General features: G+C 53.5%; 1 protein-coding gene across 1 annotated transcript in view; it reads right to left on the reverse strand.

The window, feature by feature from the left end:
- Shb (SH2 domain containing adaptor protein B) overlaps positions 1-16,763 on the reverse strand; it is a 129,024-nt gene that overhangs the window by 77,422 nt on the left and 34,839 nt on the right. The window contains exon 2 of the mRNA XM_026379966.2: positions 4,932-5,052. Within this exon, the coding sequence (XP_026235751.1) occupies positions 4,932-5,052 (121 nt within the window). The remainder of the gene's footprint in view (positions 1-4,931; positions 5,053-16,763) is intronic.

A 16,763-nucleotide genomic window follows, 5' to 3' on the forward strand; every position in this document is an offset into this window, starting at 1 on the left:
TAAAGTTGATTTAATAATAAAACATGCTAAGAACTTTTTAATGTGTAATTGCTTACATATTAAAAATTATGTGAAAATGCTTTCAATTAATGCTCAAGTGATTCATCTGGTGAGATGACACCTTGAACGATTTTATAAAGGAGGCCGAGAGGAAGGTTATAGTCACACCTACACCTGAGAAGGGGCCTCTGCAGCTGTAAACTGCCCAGCTACTTCCTCAGACCCCTGGCGCTTGGCTGCACGTGAGGTCTGGAGGGTGCTGCGGGACCCCGTGTCTTCTGCTCTGTAATGGGCACCAGTGCGGCACGGGTTGCTGTGAGCATTAAATAGGCTAACCCTCGCAGCAGTGCCTGGCACTCAGGGAAGCCCTCTGCACGAGCTCAAGGCTGTCTTCTGAGTCGCCACCGCCCTTGGGTACTGCTGGAAATTTCTGGGGCTAAAGGCCTGTGCAGAGACCTGATCTCAGCTGCAGAGACCTTGCTTCTAAGGCTGACCTGGGCTTCTTGATTCCAGTCCATTCTACAGGCTCTCGCTCCAGGGGCCCTTCCTGTCCTTAGCCTCCTCCACTCCTATGCAGAAGGTCCCATCGCCAGCCTCTGCTGCCAGCCCCAGCTCTCCTCCCCCTGCCCCCACAGACCACCCAAATGGGAAGCCAATTCCTCCCCCTAACTCCTAGAGAGTCACCTGCGCATCTCGGTGCATCGACACTGACCACTCCAGTCAGAACCCACCTCCCTGCTTCATGGATGTTCCTGGAGGGCAGTGGCGGTGCTGCCCATGCTCAGTCCAGCCTCCAGCACAGGATGGCCAGGAGCAAAGTGCACCGCAGTCTGAGGACCACCTACTCAATTGTCCTGCTGCTTTGGCAAGGATACAAAAACCAGCTGGCAGGGGACGCCGTGGAGACTGGCCAGAGATTCTGATGCATAGGATACCACATGAAGGGACAAGCAGCCCTCTGGTCCTCCATGCAGGGCTCACATGGGCACGTGTGCTGAATCTTACAATGCTGACACTCCAGAGCTGGGCAGCCAGACCCACTGGAGACACAAGCCCAGGGCCCTTCCAACTGCACCAGCAGGTCTCCAGGTTCTCTGGGGACAGTCTCAGGAACAGGGAAAGAAGGGGCTGGGAAGCAGCCTGGCCAAGGACATCAAACACACAGGCGATGGAGGCCAGAGGCAAACCCAGAAAGGTTCTGGTTCTTTCTCTTTAATTTATACACGAGGAACCCAATGCCCAGGTGAGCATCCAGGCACAGAAGAGGTCAAGGCCAGCATCTGTGAGAAGGGCCAAGAAACAGGACCAAACAGCGGACACTGAGGAAGGACATAACAGACCCAACCAGACCCTTCCTGTGCAGAGCTGGTCTCTTCGTGGGGCTGGTCCTGGACGGCTAACGACAGTCACGATGTATGGAAGGCAGGTCATGAGCTCAGGTGCCGCAGGTCCGCGGCACCTCAGGAGCTCGGGGTTAATGCAGACCTCGGAGGTCACTTGAGTCAACCCCACCGGAGACCTGATTCCCTTCCATGTCATCTCCTAAGAGGTGCCTTACCTCTGCTTGGAAACCTCTAGGGACGGGGAGCTCTGTGCTTCACAAGAGAGCTGCCCATTTCATCCAAGGGTATAAAGAAACGCTAACATTCTTGAGCCTCAGTTTTCCTATCTGCAAAGTGAAACGACTGGACTAGATCTCTGGCTTTCTATCTCAGTGCTACGGGGTCTAAGGAGGTGCTGTTGGAGGTGCTGCCAGCATGAGATGTGGTGGAAGGGGAGGCCCAGGCAGTCCGTGGCATCTGGGCTCTGGGGCTGAGCACCCAGCTTAGAGCCAGATGTAATTCCTGCAGGTGACACAAAGTGAAGTCTGTGGAGAGGGTAGCTGAGGAGACGGGGACATGAGAGGAGCCCCTGGGGAACAGGCACACCTCTCCATGCCCCCCATCTCAGCCACAGCCCCGGGGGTGGGCCCAGTTCTTCATTTACAAAAGCTCCCCACACTACCTGCTGCGCGGAGCCAAGGGACGGGGGGACAGAACCTCATCAGTTAAGTACAGCCCTAGTTGGCAGCGCTGGGCAGGCCTGGAGAAGGCGCTGCTCGGTGGTTGAAACAGAAAGTCAGCCCACACCTAACTAGCTGGGTTGTCTTGGCCTTGTTGCTGTAAACAAGTCCCAGAGAACCTGGCAGCTGCCTCCATTGTGTCTGTTATTGTCACTGACCCATCACGCATGTTTGGGGAAAAGCAGAGGCACCCAAGGCACGAGGGCCACTGCCAACCCCAGCACCAGCCTTCCTCCACCTTCTCCCCAGGGCCAGCTGCGGGTCCACTCAGCAGGCCGCTCCCCTTCTGGAGCATTCCCAAGCTGAGGCCCAGCCTGCTCCGATCACCACAGTGACACACAGGGAGCTCTGGATCACAGGGAGGTGTGACAAGATGGTCACCACCAGGAACATTCCTTCCAGTCACTTGCATTCTTTAAAGCAAAAAAGGCTGATAGACTGGGACCCAGCCTCCAAAGAGCAGCAGTCCTGGGGCGCCTCTCTGGAGAAGGGTGCAGGGGGTCCAACTGCCAAACCAACTCCCTGCCTCCGACCTACCCACAATGTGCCCCCACAGAAATGCCCGAATCCCTCAAGATTAGTACCTGGCTACACAGCGACCCCAGAGGCTCCAGGTAGGGCAGACACTCCCCCACACCCGGGCCCCACCTACCCTCTCCTCCTGTGGTATCCTGCTCCACATCTAGCTGGGTGACCTGGAGAAGGGGCTTACTCCCGATCCCCTCACCTGTAAACCTAGACATTGCCTCTGAAGGGACATGAGATTCGGTGAGCACATACACTCAAGTGCCCAGAACGAAGCCTGGTACCTGGCGGGGCCCCAGCCTTGGGTCCCTCCTGCCATTTCTGCCTGTCTGAGATGCCCCAGTGCCCGATGCAAATGCCATATTCCTTTAGGACACCACCCCCAATCTTCCCTGCAATGCTTGGGCCACACCTGGCCTTCTGCCACCAGCTTGCTGTGTGTCCTTGGGCAAGTCTCTCCCTCCCTAGACTCAGTTTCCTCATCTGTAAAATGAGGCTGTTGGGTTGGATGACCCTGAAGATCCTGTGCCACCCTGACACCGTGCATGGGCCACAGTGTCCCGGTCGCTCTGGTTACCACCACTCCCTTAAGCAGGTCTGACAGAGCTCAGGGCCACAGCTCCCTCCCCCTGTTGGCCTGAGGGCAGGAGAGCTGGTGGGCAGCGAGGACTCCACCAGCTGACCTGCTTCTCCAAATTGCCGGGCTTTGGCTTGAAATCTCGGCCCCACACATTCAGCTCTCTGCTCTGAAGGGGAGACAGGAAGATGAGAGTGAGCCCCAGGGGCCTGGCCTAAGTCCACTTGGACAACTCCTCCCTGCCTTGCCCTGCGACAAGTGGCCAAGCACTCGGGAGTTCTCACGATGGCCTTCTGTGAATGGGAACATGAGGCAGAGTCCTGGAGGCAGAGACCGGCCTCACACCGTGATCCTTCCACCGTGGTGGGCTCTGCAGCCCTAGGAGTGAACTTCCAGCATGGGCCCAGCACACGCTAAGTGCTCTCTAAATGTCACTTCCTTCCCTTTCTTCTCCAAATTCAAGTGGGATCAGGTGACAGTGCTCAAGGACAAGGACCTCAAACACACAGATAATAAGAGGCATTCGTACCCGAGTCCCCAGATATTCAGGACACCAATTCAACAGGCCCCCAAATCTCAGGTAGCTCCAAACCGGCTCCTGGTCTCCCTCCTGCACTCAGCAGTACTTTGTGTCCCACTCCTGTTTCTGCCCTGTGTGGGGTCTGGGGGCCACCAACACGGCTGCTTTTCTGGATGGTCCTCCTGAGCCAGGACCCACACGGGGGCTTCTCTTCTCATGAGGTTCCCTCCAGCTTCCCACACCCCAAGAGGGTGGATGATCCTTTGCTCCCAGCATCCTGGTGAAAGCAGGCCTGGAGGGGGCTGTCCTCCTGGACACACCCTCTGGGCCCCACACAATCTGACAAGGTCTTGTCATCAAAGCCCCACAGGAAACAGCCACAAAGGGGAAAGTCTCCATGTTTCCCTCAGAGGTGCCACGAAGCCCAGGTGCTCCATGCAGCTGCCAGTCCCAGGATGAAGATATCTTGGCATATGGCCAAAGAGAATTTTGTCCCTACTAATGATTGGGTCTGCCCCCAGCTAGGCAATGAAAACAAGGTGACTCATCCTGCTTCCCCTTTTGCCCTGGCTGCTGGGAAGCTCTAAGAAAAGTTTTATGTCTCTAAGAATCTTTCCTCAGTGAGAAATTTCTGATAGTCTTCCCCACATTTTCTCCCCACTTACTTCTCGGTCCCTATTTTGCTTTAACTGCACATGGTACACTTCATCTGTGCCCTGACAGTTTTTCCTGGTGTAGGTGAAAAATAAGCCAGTACCTTGAAAGCACAAGCCCCCTCCTGATCCTTCCCCACCTCCCTGCCAAGTCCCTGTGTCCTAAGGGCTTAAAATGTAATTTGTCCCCACCAAAACTCATGCTGAGTTCATTAACTGTTTAAGGGGCCAGTGTTGGAGGCAGGGCTTAGTGGGAGGTGCTGGTGTCAGGGGAGTGGGGGCCTCCTGAATAAACCAAAGCCTTTCCTTGGGTGGACATTCTTGCTCCATGGGACTGGATTAGTTACCAGGAGAGAAGGCTGTTATAAAGAAAGGTCACCCCTTGTGTTTTGTCTCTTTCTCATGTACCTGCTTGCCCTTTTGCTTTTTTCTGCTGTGATTTAATACAGCATGAGGTTCTGGCCAGATAGGACCACCCCAGCCTCTAGAATCAAGAACCATAATAAACCTCTTCCTCATAGACTCCCCAGTCTCATGTATTTTGTTACAGCCACAGAAAATGAACTAAGACACTGAACCTGTCGTTCCACTTACCTGTCATGATCCTCTGGGCCTCGTAAGGCTCCATGTAGCCAGCGCTCTCCCCCTTTCCTGCTTTGCTCTTGAGATCATTCTTGGCATCAAAGGGATCTGAGTAGTCATCAGCTATGGTCACCTGCGGAGAAGAGGGAAGGGTGTGAGGCCACTGTAGACGGGTTTTTTTGTCTCACTTCAGTTCCTGACCAGGCTTTGCTTTAACAGATAAGCATGGAGAGGAAGGGAAGGGGGGGGTGAGGGAGGCGGGAGCCCGCCTCAATGCCCAGCCGCCCAGCCTTGTGGGCTCAAAGTCCTTCAGGTAACCAGTGGGACCCACAAGGGCAGCGCTCTGGCACAGGGAAAGCCCCAGGGCCCTGTCCACAGCCTGGTCAGTTCCAGGCACAGTGAGGTGAGACCAGAAGGGCCTCTGGAGGAGATGTCAACAGGTACCAAGTGCAGAGGCCAGGACCTGGACGGTATCCTGGGGAACTTAATGTAATTTGTTACTCAGTTTAATGAAATGGAAATGGTGGAAAAGGTGGAGAGGAGATCACAGAAGGCCTAGAAACGCTGACATGCCCGGGGTGCTGGGGGAGGCACAGAAGAGCTGTCTAGAGATAATTGCGTTCAGTTCAGCCCTCTATTTTCCCCGGGTCTGGAACACAACCACACCTTGGGTCATCAGACAACAATTTGGTGAGATCAACCCACTAAAAAGATGACGGTGGCCCCAGAGAGGGCATATGAAAATACAGAAGCAACTTGGGGAGGGATGGGCGGACGCTGGCGCCTGGAGGTGAGAGACCCAAAGACCCTTCTTCAACACCTGGAGCACTGAGGATCCCAGACTCCACCTAAGGATCCTGGACTCCAGTGGATCCCCCACTCCTAGCTCCTGGGTCCTCACTTTTCTGATGGGGCCCAGCCGCGCCTCTCCCCAGAGAGAAGTTTCACTGCTGACAGAGGAAGAATGAGTCACCCGGGCAGGTCTGAGGGGGGGAGGAGGCTCCCAGGAGAATGTGCATACCTGGATTCTAACACCTCAGAGATCAAGTTCCACAACCCCCACACCCCAGGAGGGGGGTAATTCTAGGGTGGAGGCAACAGGCCACAGGGCTACTCTCCTCCCACTTTTGACTTTCTAACCCTGAAGAGGGGAAAGAGCCAGAACCCCCACCACACAGCCTGGCTACACCAGTGCTCAGTGACTTCCCCTGGCTCTCGAGGGGCAAGTCCTCAGTTTCCCAGCAGAGCCACCTGGCTGCAGGTCTTAGGAGGGGGTAGGTTAGCTTTTTCCATGGCCCTTGGGGTTACATGATTTGTTATTTAAATCGTGAGCTTAATTAGAAACCACAGGAGCCCCGTCTCCCCCAGCTCCTGGAATGTAAGGCATTTGAGGGGCCTGTAAACTCAAGGGGAAGGAAAATCCCCCTTTGTCTGCCTGCTGAATGGCAGCTTGTGCCAGCAGCCCTGGCAGGGGGCATGGGTGACCGCCAGCTGCCCTGAATGTGATGGGTGGGTGTGTGGGGAGGTGGCAGGCTGTAGCTCAGTTCCCAGCACGTGGCTGTGGGTCCCTGCTCCCCAAACAGGAAGAGCCCACCAGTGGGGACCCGGGCTTGGGGTGCTCAGCACTGGAGCATCCATAGAAATGGGCGGGGCAGCGGCCAGGCTCCCAGACCCGGCAGGCGCTTCCAGATGCTGACACTGTAATAGCAGCCCTTCTGGAGACTCAATGAGCTCAAGTGACACCGGGCCAGGAAAAGAGGGGGGTTGGGAAGAGCTAGGCCTTGGGGATGTCTTTCATTTGATATTTCTACTCTACCATTTGCAGAACACATTAGGGAGAAAATTATACACGTGAAGCACAGTCAAACAGGACAGTTCAGATGCCCGTCAGGAGCAGGGTTTTAAGTTCAAGGGACCAGATGTCCAAACGGAGAAAATTATGTTGCTGCTGTGGATGACATCTAATCTCATTTCTCTCACCCCAGACATCCTCACTGTCTCTTTTCAATGTGAACATCCTCCGTCTAGTCTGCAACGAGGGAGGGAAGATGTATTTCCCCAAAACAAAATCATTTAGGGGGATTTGCTGGGGAGCGTGGGGGGAGGGGTTTCGGTCTCCATAGTAATGTGGCACTGCAGCCCCTTCTCAGAGGTGCTCGGAAATGCTCTGTGATTTGCAAACACAAGGCTTATAGGATATAAACCAATCTTTGTTCACCCTGGGATGGGAGCTCTACGCCCCCCTCCCCATGAGTCAGCAGGCGCTATCTATATTTTCTAATTAAAATGAGATCTGAGCTCAAGCTGTCACCCGGCCCCCAGCTGCCTGCCCTGGTTACTTCCGTTTCAGTAAGAATTTACAAATCCTAAAACCAGGAAAAGCCCCTGGTCTCTGCTGACATATGGATCCAGTTATACCTGCTGACAGTTGAAAATCCTTCCGTTTAAAAAAAAAAAAAGTTTAGAATTCTGTTAGTTTAAGAAGCAAATCGGAAGGTTCCTAAAATGTATATTTAATCAGTCTGCTTTTCAACTTCAAAGCGAGGCTGGCGGAGGGAGGGGAACTGGAGGTTTGAGCAACCTGAAACTTGGCAAACACTACACCCAACTGTCCGACCTTAAGCAAAATCATGTCCTAGTTGGGAGTAAAAATTAACCAGGTGCTGGGAGAGCTCAGCAGGCAGTCAGCTAGAGCCCACACGTGCAGGGCCATGGGCGACAGGACCGGGTGGTGTGACCACTGCCCAGGCTGCCTGGACTCACTGTGAGTCAAAGGGCCGGGAGGAGTTTCCCTGAAGGCTACCGCTCTTCTGTGTGTAGGAATGGGAATGAGTTTCCCCAGATGCGGGCTGGATTCCTGCTGGGGTTGCTTTTACTTTGCTTCAAAATGCCTCAGTTGGCGGACAAGTCCCATAAATCTAGCTGAACAATTCAACCAAAGGGAGCTGGCCAGGACTTCTCTGTACAAGAAACTTGCCTTGGATTTTGGTCTCAGCTCAGTGGATTCCTTTCGGTGGCTGCCTGCAGCCACATGGGACAGGAGCAGAGCTAAAGTGGTCACCTAGTGCACCTTCCTGCCTGCAGCGGAGGAGCTGAACAGCAGCAGCAGGACAGGGACCAGGGACATACCTCTTCCCGGCTCTCTCAGCCTTTCAGGATGGGTGCTAAACCTCAGGCAAGCACCTTATCTTGCTTTCAAACAAAACTGCAGACCCTAGGTCAGCCCAGAGCTCCTAAACAGACTCCACGGGCTCAGAAAGCGGTGAAGTTCCATGTTTACAGTCTCCCAGAAGCCTGCTCCCTTATTTTACAAAAGGCCCCTGCAGCTCAGAGACTCAGGACATTGCCACAGCCACCCAGCAAGTCAGCAGCAGGCCCTCAGGGATAGCCCTCACACACCTCCTCACTCCTACTTTGGGGACCACAGTCCACCACACCCATCGCCTCTCCTACAAGACTCTGTCTGGGCTCCTTGCAGGCTTGGAGTTGGCTCTGTGTGCCTCTTTTCTGTTCTGCACATGCTGCTGGGTGGAACTCCATCCCTTCCAGCGGTCTGAACCCTGGTGTTTTTATTTTAGGGATTAGGATTAGCTCTGTGATAGGAAATATGCCTTCCTGTTCACCCCCACAGGGAAGTGCTAGAGGAAGGTGGGTGTGGCCACTTGGCAACACTTCCACAGAAGAGTTCAAGTTGCTTTTATGAGAGAGCTGCCACCTGTATGGAGAACTGGGGACTCTCCACATGCTCTCAGCAGAGATGTACATGGGCAGAGCCCCATTGAAGGATGAATTTTAGCAAAACCCACTGAAATCCCCAGTGATTTCACTTCTCAATATGTGGTGCCAAATGTATACAAAGGGATATGGGCAAAGATACTCACTGAAGCAAATGATAATGAGAAACTAGCAATCACTATACCCATCACTATACCCATCAATGGGGGAACTGCTAAATCAACTGTGCTAGTTCCACACTACAGAATATTAAGCAGCAAATTTTAAAAAGGCATTTATTTGCTTTACATGAGCCAACATAGTTCTTCATGATGTTGCTTTGAATGGAAAGGCAGCAACTGTAGGATGATAAATACATGATAACCATTTGTGAAAAGTGAAACAGAAACCTCTACTACTAACTTGAAGGAAAGGTCTGGGGAGAGGCAAGCCCCAAACCAACCCCTTCCTTTAGTAGGAAGAGGGACTGGGATAGGGGTCAAAGATGCGTCTGTGGTGTAGTGCCAATACAAGGGCAAACAAGAGCCCATTCATGTGTTATATGCAAAGCTAAACTTGCTGCAAAGCGCTCCTCTTCCTCAAGCTATTTTTGGTACAGCAGACAGACTATTTCCCAAACCTGTCTGAAGACAGGAATGGTCTGGAACGCTTGTTAAGACAACAGACTCCTTGCCCCCATAATCTGTGTATTTAACAAGCAACCTAGGTGATTCTTATCAGGAAAGTTATCAGGAAAGTCAGCCACCACCACCCCACCCCCCAGTCTGAAGGCAGGTCTCCAGACATTACTTGGGAATTTCACTTTTCCCAGCCCTGTTCATTAAAGTCAAGCAAGAAGTTCAGGTTAACGGTGGCTCCCCACTTTCTTCCTTAGGGGTCAGCCAGAGTGAGAGAGCTCACCCAACATGCCTGGGTCTTTCTCCAGAATCTACCTGAAGCTGAGGAAAAGGCATCTCCACGAAATTGGGAGGGCTGGCTCCAGACCAGACCACTCACCTGGGGGAGAGGGCCCCACAGGTGAGGCCCTGGCCTGGCTTCCTGGGTCCCAGACCTGAGGACTATGAGGCTTGCCGTTCCAAACCACAAATGTGTTCAGGTCAAGTCCACCTGGGCTCTCAGCAAACCCCTCCAGGAATATCACCCAGCTCCCAGAGGGAGCTACAAAAATGCACAGGGGTGTTCCTGCTGAAACAGCTCAAACCTGCTAGTAAGGAGGGGTCTGTGCAAACCCCTGCCAACTTCCAGGAGTGAACCCCACTGACTTCACCACCCCACGGGCACCTCCCTTGTGTCACACAGTCCCCCTGCTGTTTGAGGAAACTGGCAGCTTGGCTGCACTGGCTCAGTTCCAGGCTTGCTGGATTGTAGGGGTGGGGGGGTCTCTGCTCTACTCTCCACTCCTTAGGAAATAAAGGGGGGACATCCTACGAGTTCCCAAATTTTTGCCAGGCCCATGACTTCTTTCGGCTCTACTCTAAAGCAAACTGCCTGAGAACACACTTACTGAGAGCATCCTCAATAATTTCTTTCACTGATTTACCTCGAAGGCTGTATGTGAATTTCCTTAACAGTTTTGAGGTCTTGGGTCTCTTTGAGAATCTGACAACTGATGGAACTGTGGTTCCTCCATCATGTTTATACACACCCAGGATGCAGTGGGCACATCACAGGCAGGTCATAAACCCAGGTTAATTTAGGACCAAGCCCCCTCACATTACAGCCACTTTAACTAAAACAAGACACACTCTTTGCCTTAGTTTGACAGCAGCTGCATGACCCAGGGGTGCTGACTCCACCCTCATTCAACAGGCACTATTCACCTGGCCAAAAAAATGGGCGACACAGGCCTGCCACTCAGCTGTGAGATGGAGGATGCAGGAAGAGGATGGGCCCCAGGCTCTTTGTCTTGGCTTATGGGCCGGAGCCTCCCTCGCTCTAGAGGTCCTTGAAGGTAAGTGAGTAACATGGGGGGCATAATGTGACAGCTGCAGCCAGACCGCTCGATGCTCTGTCCCTACTGGAGGGCTGCAATCCAGGCCCAGAATCCTTCCTAGTCTTCCTTTGGGACCTGCTGTGACACAAGACCTAGCAGGCCTGATGTCCACAGGATGGAGGCTCTGTTGCCATGCCAACAAAGAGATGGCATTAAAGGAACAGGGATCTGGAGGTTGGAGAGGCCTTCCAATAGCCAGGAGGCCACTCAGGGAAGAGGCAGTGGACAGATGTTCTGTGCAGACCCAGAAGCTAAACAGAGGCAAGCTCAGTGACTCAGGAAGGACATATGACAGCCAATAAAGAGACACGCTGCCTGGGAAAGGGAGCTCCTGCCACTCCAGATGTCCAAGCAGAAGCTCTGGTGCTTCTGCTTGGGTGGGAGGTCAGCTAATGGGATGCCACCTGCCTATGCTCCCCAGTGTCACTCAGGGTACAGCTGACTCGGCTTGGGCATGCACATCTGAGCTGCCAGAGGCTGAAGTGTCCAGCTTTAAGGACTGTCCAGTAGACGGCTGTCTGCAGAAATCCCACCATGACTGAGGTGGGCAGGTCTGGGGCTGCACAGATGCAGAGAAAAAGGGTGGCCCTGTGCACAGGTCATGGCTGAACAGGGACAGCCCAGGCAAGCGGCTCTGGGCTACCAGCTTTCTCTCTCTCGGGTGGAGTGGTCTGCTTCTCAGCTTCATGTGAATGTTGTGAGGACCAAATAAGATGACTGTCTGTGGTTTATGAAAGGCCGAGTGCTTATTAGAGGGCACATGAGACACCTAGGACCCACCCAGTGCTGTGTGAGCTGTACCAGCCAGCACCTTAAGACCCATAAGAAGCTGGAAAGCTACTGGGAAAGATGAGGCAAGGATATGAGGAGAAACCCCACCAAGGCCTCAGTGACTTCATAAAGGAAATGGCTGCAATTAAGCATCATGACATCAGCTGCCAACAGTACTCAGCTCCCAACAGGAACATGTTTGTGAACCATCTTTTCTCCCCACTCTTAAGCCTGGGACCCTCAAAGCCAGCTCTGCACTGGGAGACAGCAGTGTACTCCCCACCTATGCCCAGTGCCCGCGGCTTGGAGGGGCCCACAAAACTGGACCAGGACACACAAGCAAGTACCCCTCCTCGCCTCTCCGTGTCATGGGCTCTGACCAGCACAGATCAACTCCCCTTACGGGCGCGCCAATAAATCATTTCTGACATGGTAAGGAAATTAATTTGGGGAAGATTAATTAGCTACATTCGTGCACTCAGCCACAACTCCTGGAAAAGAGGGCGGGAGGGCGCTCTTCCACCCTGACTTAGGAAGGGCTCCCTCTCCTCCTCCTAACCTGGCTCAGCCCTGCAGTCACTCCAAGTGCTAAGCTCCCCTTTTCCTGCAGGAGGGTCCCCACCAAGTCCTCTGCCCACATGCTCCAGAGGCGGAAGCTGCCACTGGACTGCCTTCACTATTAAAGTAGCCTTCCTGACGCTGAGCCGAGGTGAGCTCCGCCTCCAGCCTCCGCCACCCATTTCTTTGCTCTTCCTTCAGTGGCGTATTGTAAATGCCCTTTATAGACCTGCCCCACCTCAAAAGGCCAAGAGGGGAGTTTCAAGTGGTCACCACTGCTCTTTCCAGTCCTGCCCCTCCCATGGCTACAGCTGCCTGCCTAGACACCTGCAGGCCCCGGCTTGTCAGGAAAAACACATTCCAATCACAGCCTCTGCCAGCTCCTCTTGGGCCCCACTTGTCTGGCCCCTCTCACACACATGCTCACACCCACCCACTCTTTTTCTGTTTAGGCCCCTGGAGCTGAGCCCAGCCCTCCCTGTTTACCCCAGAAGGTCACTGCCAAGTGGTAGGGACAGGCTTGCCGGCATCTCTCCACCAGTGGGTGGTTCTATTTTGAACTTAGAAAGAGCTGAATCCTAGAATTTCTTAACTGCTTTCAGCCTGGGCCTATGGACAGAGAATTCACTGCATCTGTCCAGAAGACAGCACCCAGCTCTCATAGTCACTACTGAAAGGTGGTCTAAATGATTGGGTCTCAAAACTTGTGCACACGATTTGTTCAAAGGAAACTTTACATGGAATCCCAACATGTACCACTGAAGACATCCACACTCTGGAAATCATGAATCCACTAGGGACAGAAGACCCCGAGCAGAAATGAACATACCAAGACCAATGCCAGAAACAGGTAACACACCCACGTTTCTTAGCCCCCAGGTCTGGGCTGCTTCTGCCATACCTGTAGAGCTATCTAATTTTCCCCTTTAAGTCATCCCTAAAATATCCTGGGCATATCCACCCCAACTGCCCCACTGGGAGAGTCCCCCAGCTCCTCTTGCAAAAACCACTACCCAATGCTACAGAGATGGCTGCCAAACAGACTGGGTCCTCGTGGGGTCACCAGTTGTGCCTCCCTAGTTCTCCTCTGCAGCCCCATCATCCCACACTCACCTTCCTAGACCGTCCTCCTTTCTGATGTCCTGCTCAGGGGAACAAATACACATCCAGGAGTGTGGGGCCACTGCCTAGACAACACTTGGTCCAGCCCCAGTGGGGAAGAGCCAGAGCAGGCCTCCCTCCTCCTGCAGAGCAAGGCTGAGAGGCCAGGAGACGCAGCGGTCAGGAGCAAGGGTGCAGGGGTCCAGTGGTTTTCCCTCTCTGGGCCTTCGACTCCTCCTCAACCATAAATTAGCAATGGATGGAGGACTAACATAGGTTGCCAAGGTCATCTCAAGGACGAGAGCTACCAGAGGCTTTCAAGTAGACAAGGGACATAAGCAGGGTGACAAAACCAACTCCCACCAAAACCAGAGCACCAGAGACCCTAAGTCATTTGTTGACCTACATATTTATAGCCTGCCTGCTTTCAAAACAGGGTTTGGACAACCTCATTTGAGGCATTTTTCCATTCCTGATAGGCATGGCTGGGCTGCTCCCTTCCCAAGAAAAGATGAGGAATGCCCGTGAGGCTTTCTCACGGTAAGAGAAGGCCCCGCTCGGTAAGAATAACTTGCAGTGTGCTCACCAGAAAAGTATGCACAGCACAACAGCAGACCAGCAGCATCCAGGAGCCAAGGCCCTTCCCGTGCGGGGGGACCTACAGACACCAGGCATCTGGGGCCCGTCCAGGACCCGGGAGGAAGTGCACTCACTGCGTGGAGCCTGGTCCTCTACCAGGGCTTTCTGAGCTGGGGCTGTGATGAAAGGGGAGAGGCTGTGGGGGCTGGTGCAGCCCACTGCAGCCCACAGGCGGTAAGCACTGCAGAATGGCACTAAGTGAAGGGTCATTTCTCTCCGAATGGGGCCCATTAGGATGATTCATGCACATCTTCCACACGAGCCGCGGGGCGGGCCAGGGCATAATTAGGCACAGGCAGCTCCAACCAGCTGCCCTCCCCAACAGTCACTTTCTTTTTATTGAGGACATTGCAGCATTGGCCACAACTACCACCACTCACTGTGTTTGATGGTTCCCAATTACACTCATCTTAATGGTGGATACTCAATAAACGTTGATGTACTTTTTAAAGTAATGTGTCTTCTCATATTCTCTAGCAGCCAAGGCTTGAAGATTCTTTTTTTTGGTGGTGGTGGTCCTGGGGATTGAACCCAGGAATGCTCTACCATTAAGCCACATCCCCAGCCCTTTTATTTTCTTTTGAGACAAGGTGTTGCTAAGTTGCCTAGACTGACCTTGAACTTGCAATCCTCTTGCCTCAGACCCTGGAAGTCGCTAGGATTACAGGTGTGTGCCACCATATCCGGTTTGATGAACTTTCTCATATAGGCTAAGAAACTGTCCCTGTGCACCAGACACTGTTTCTCACATAATTTGGCACTTTCTAAGGGACAGGAAAGTAGCTGTAGATAGAACTCTGCAACGTCCCATGCATCTGTGATGGTGCGGATCACTGTTCAGGCCTACTCGCTGCATGCCTGCTTGTGTGGAGCTCTGGGCAAGGGGTACCAAAGAGTCTGCAGTGGGGGCTGGAAGATGGTATCAATCAGGTTACCTTCCCAGAGGGATCTGGCATGGTTAGGGACAGAAGCCATTCAGTCACACGTGCCAGGCAGAGGGAGAAGCACACTGGGAAGGCCCTTCCACTTGCCTTGGATCACAGCTGTGTGCAGGCTGCTGCTCTCAGCCCCGCCCTGGAGGGCAGGCTCTGGACATGCTTCCCTTTACCACTGCACAGTGCATTGTTGTGAGCAGTAGGGTCGGCAAGGTGTGCTGGGCAGAAGCCAAAGGCAGGGTCGGGGACTCCAGGCTGGTACTGGATTCTGGGCCCTGAGATCAGTGCTTTGAGGTTTCTCCCCAGCTGTGCTCTGAACATGTCTCCCACCCCTCTCAATCTGAGTGCCCCATCTTCAGTGGGAAAGCATCTTCCCCCGGCATGCTCCATGAGCACATGCACCAGGGCTCTCGGGAGCACATAAAGGATGCTGTTCTCATGCTCTACAGGCCACGTGCCTTAGTCTGAGATCCCCAGACACAGACCCTAAAGTAGGGACTCTATTGCAAGTGGGAGGAGACACTTAGGAGAAGACAGGGACACGGGGAGGAAGGCAGCCAGGAAAGCTGAACTGCTAAGCCACCAATCAAGGTGGGCGCCTGGAGCTTGATTCTATGGGAAATCGTGCACAGGCCACTCCTCAGAATTACCTTCCTGAGGTCAAGGGAGCTGGGGCCAGATACCCATGCCTGGGAGTCACTGATGGAGGCCAGTCTCTCATGTGCAGGCACAGTGGCCAGCATGCCCCATTTCCAGACCCTGGAAAAAGCCCTCAGGCATAGAGGTGCAGATGCCAGCCAGCTGGAAAACGCCAGACTGGGAAGGCAGGAGGCACGCAGTGAGGCCTGACAGCATCTGCTGCCTGGACCAGGAAGAGCTCCTGGAGAGAGAGAGAGGAGGAGAGGGCCCCTCTGGCAGGTTCACCCCAACGGAAGCCAAGGATGGGCAGATAGTCCCAGGCTCCCATTCACTCAGGCCCTGCCCCAGCTCCATCCCAATTCTCCTAAGTTTGTTTCCTCACTGTCAGATGGGTAAAAAAAATCTCCGCTCCTCATCTGTCTCTGGGATTCCGAGCAGATCATGGCTTTGCAAATGCGATGGAGTCTACACAGAATCAGGAGTCAGGTGTCCCCAGAAGTCACCCTCCCTAACGCAGGCAGCCTCCCCCAGAAATGCCCATGTGTCATTTTCTCCTAGGCCAAGCCCACTGGCCCAGGGATCAAGCAGGCATGTCCTGAAGAAAGTACTTGGATGAGAAAAAAATGGGACCCTGATGGGCCTCTGAGTCCCTGTAGAAGCCTACACAGTCTGCCCTGCAGCTTCAGGGCAGGCCTAGAGCTGCCGCACCAAAGGGTGGGCGTGTGTGTCCACTTGAGGCAAAAGTGGCATAGGCCCTTCCGGAATGAGCCCTTCAGGGCTGGCTACTGGTACATCCAAACACCAGTGTCCACTTGGCCCACTCCAGAGATGCCGGAGACCAGGCTCACTCACAATAGTGACACCTTTCCTGGTGAATCCCCTCTGTGCAAACGAATACAGCTCAGGCCACAATCAGAAGACAGAAGGGGGGAAACCGACCAAGGCCTGTGGCACCTTGGACCAGGGAACACCAGTTCCAGATGGGTGAGTTACCTGGGGACACACACTGTGCAGCCCACAACAGGCAAGGGGTCTACGTATCTAACGAGATCCTTCTTGGCATTTCAGCCATTGACATAATTGGGTTTTAAAACAGTACTTATAAAAGGATTCCTGTCTTCTAAAATCACCACCACAGAAAAGAAGTCTGTCATAGACAGAAAAAGGACTGGAAGAAAATGCAATAGAACACAGCACTTGCTCTTCCCTCCAGTCTCCTGCTTCTCCACAAGGCAGGATCCTGGCCCCCGCTGCCTGCTGCTCCCCTCTGGTCAGAACCTCCAGGGCCTGGGGGTGGACTGGTGGACACAGAGACTGAAATTTCCAGGCTCAGGAATGCTCTCTACCCCAGCAGCTTCCCTCCAAGGGCCTGGACCCCTTGCTGCACTTGCCCAGATACCTATTTTATAAACACATAAGTGATTCTAGGTTGTGGCAGCTTTTGCCTTGAAAGCTCATGGGCCCAAGGCTTCT

The sequence above is a fragment of the Urocitellus parryii genome, chromosome 4 (genome assembly GCF_045843805.1).
Source record: "Urocitellus parryii isolate mUroPar1 chromosome 4, mUroPar1.hap1, whole genome shotgun sequence".
In the NCBI taxonomy this organism is placed as follows: domain Eukaryota; kingdom Metazoa; phylum Chordata; class Mammalia; order Rodentia; family Sciuridae; genus Urocitellus; species Urocitellus parryii.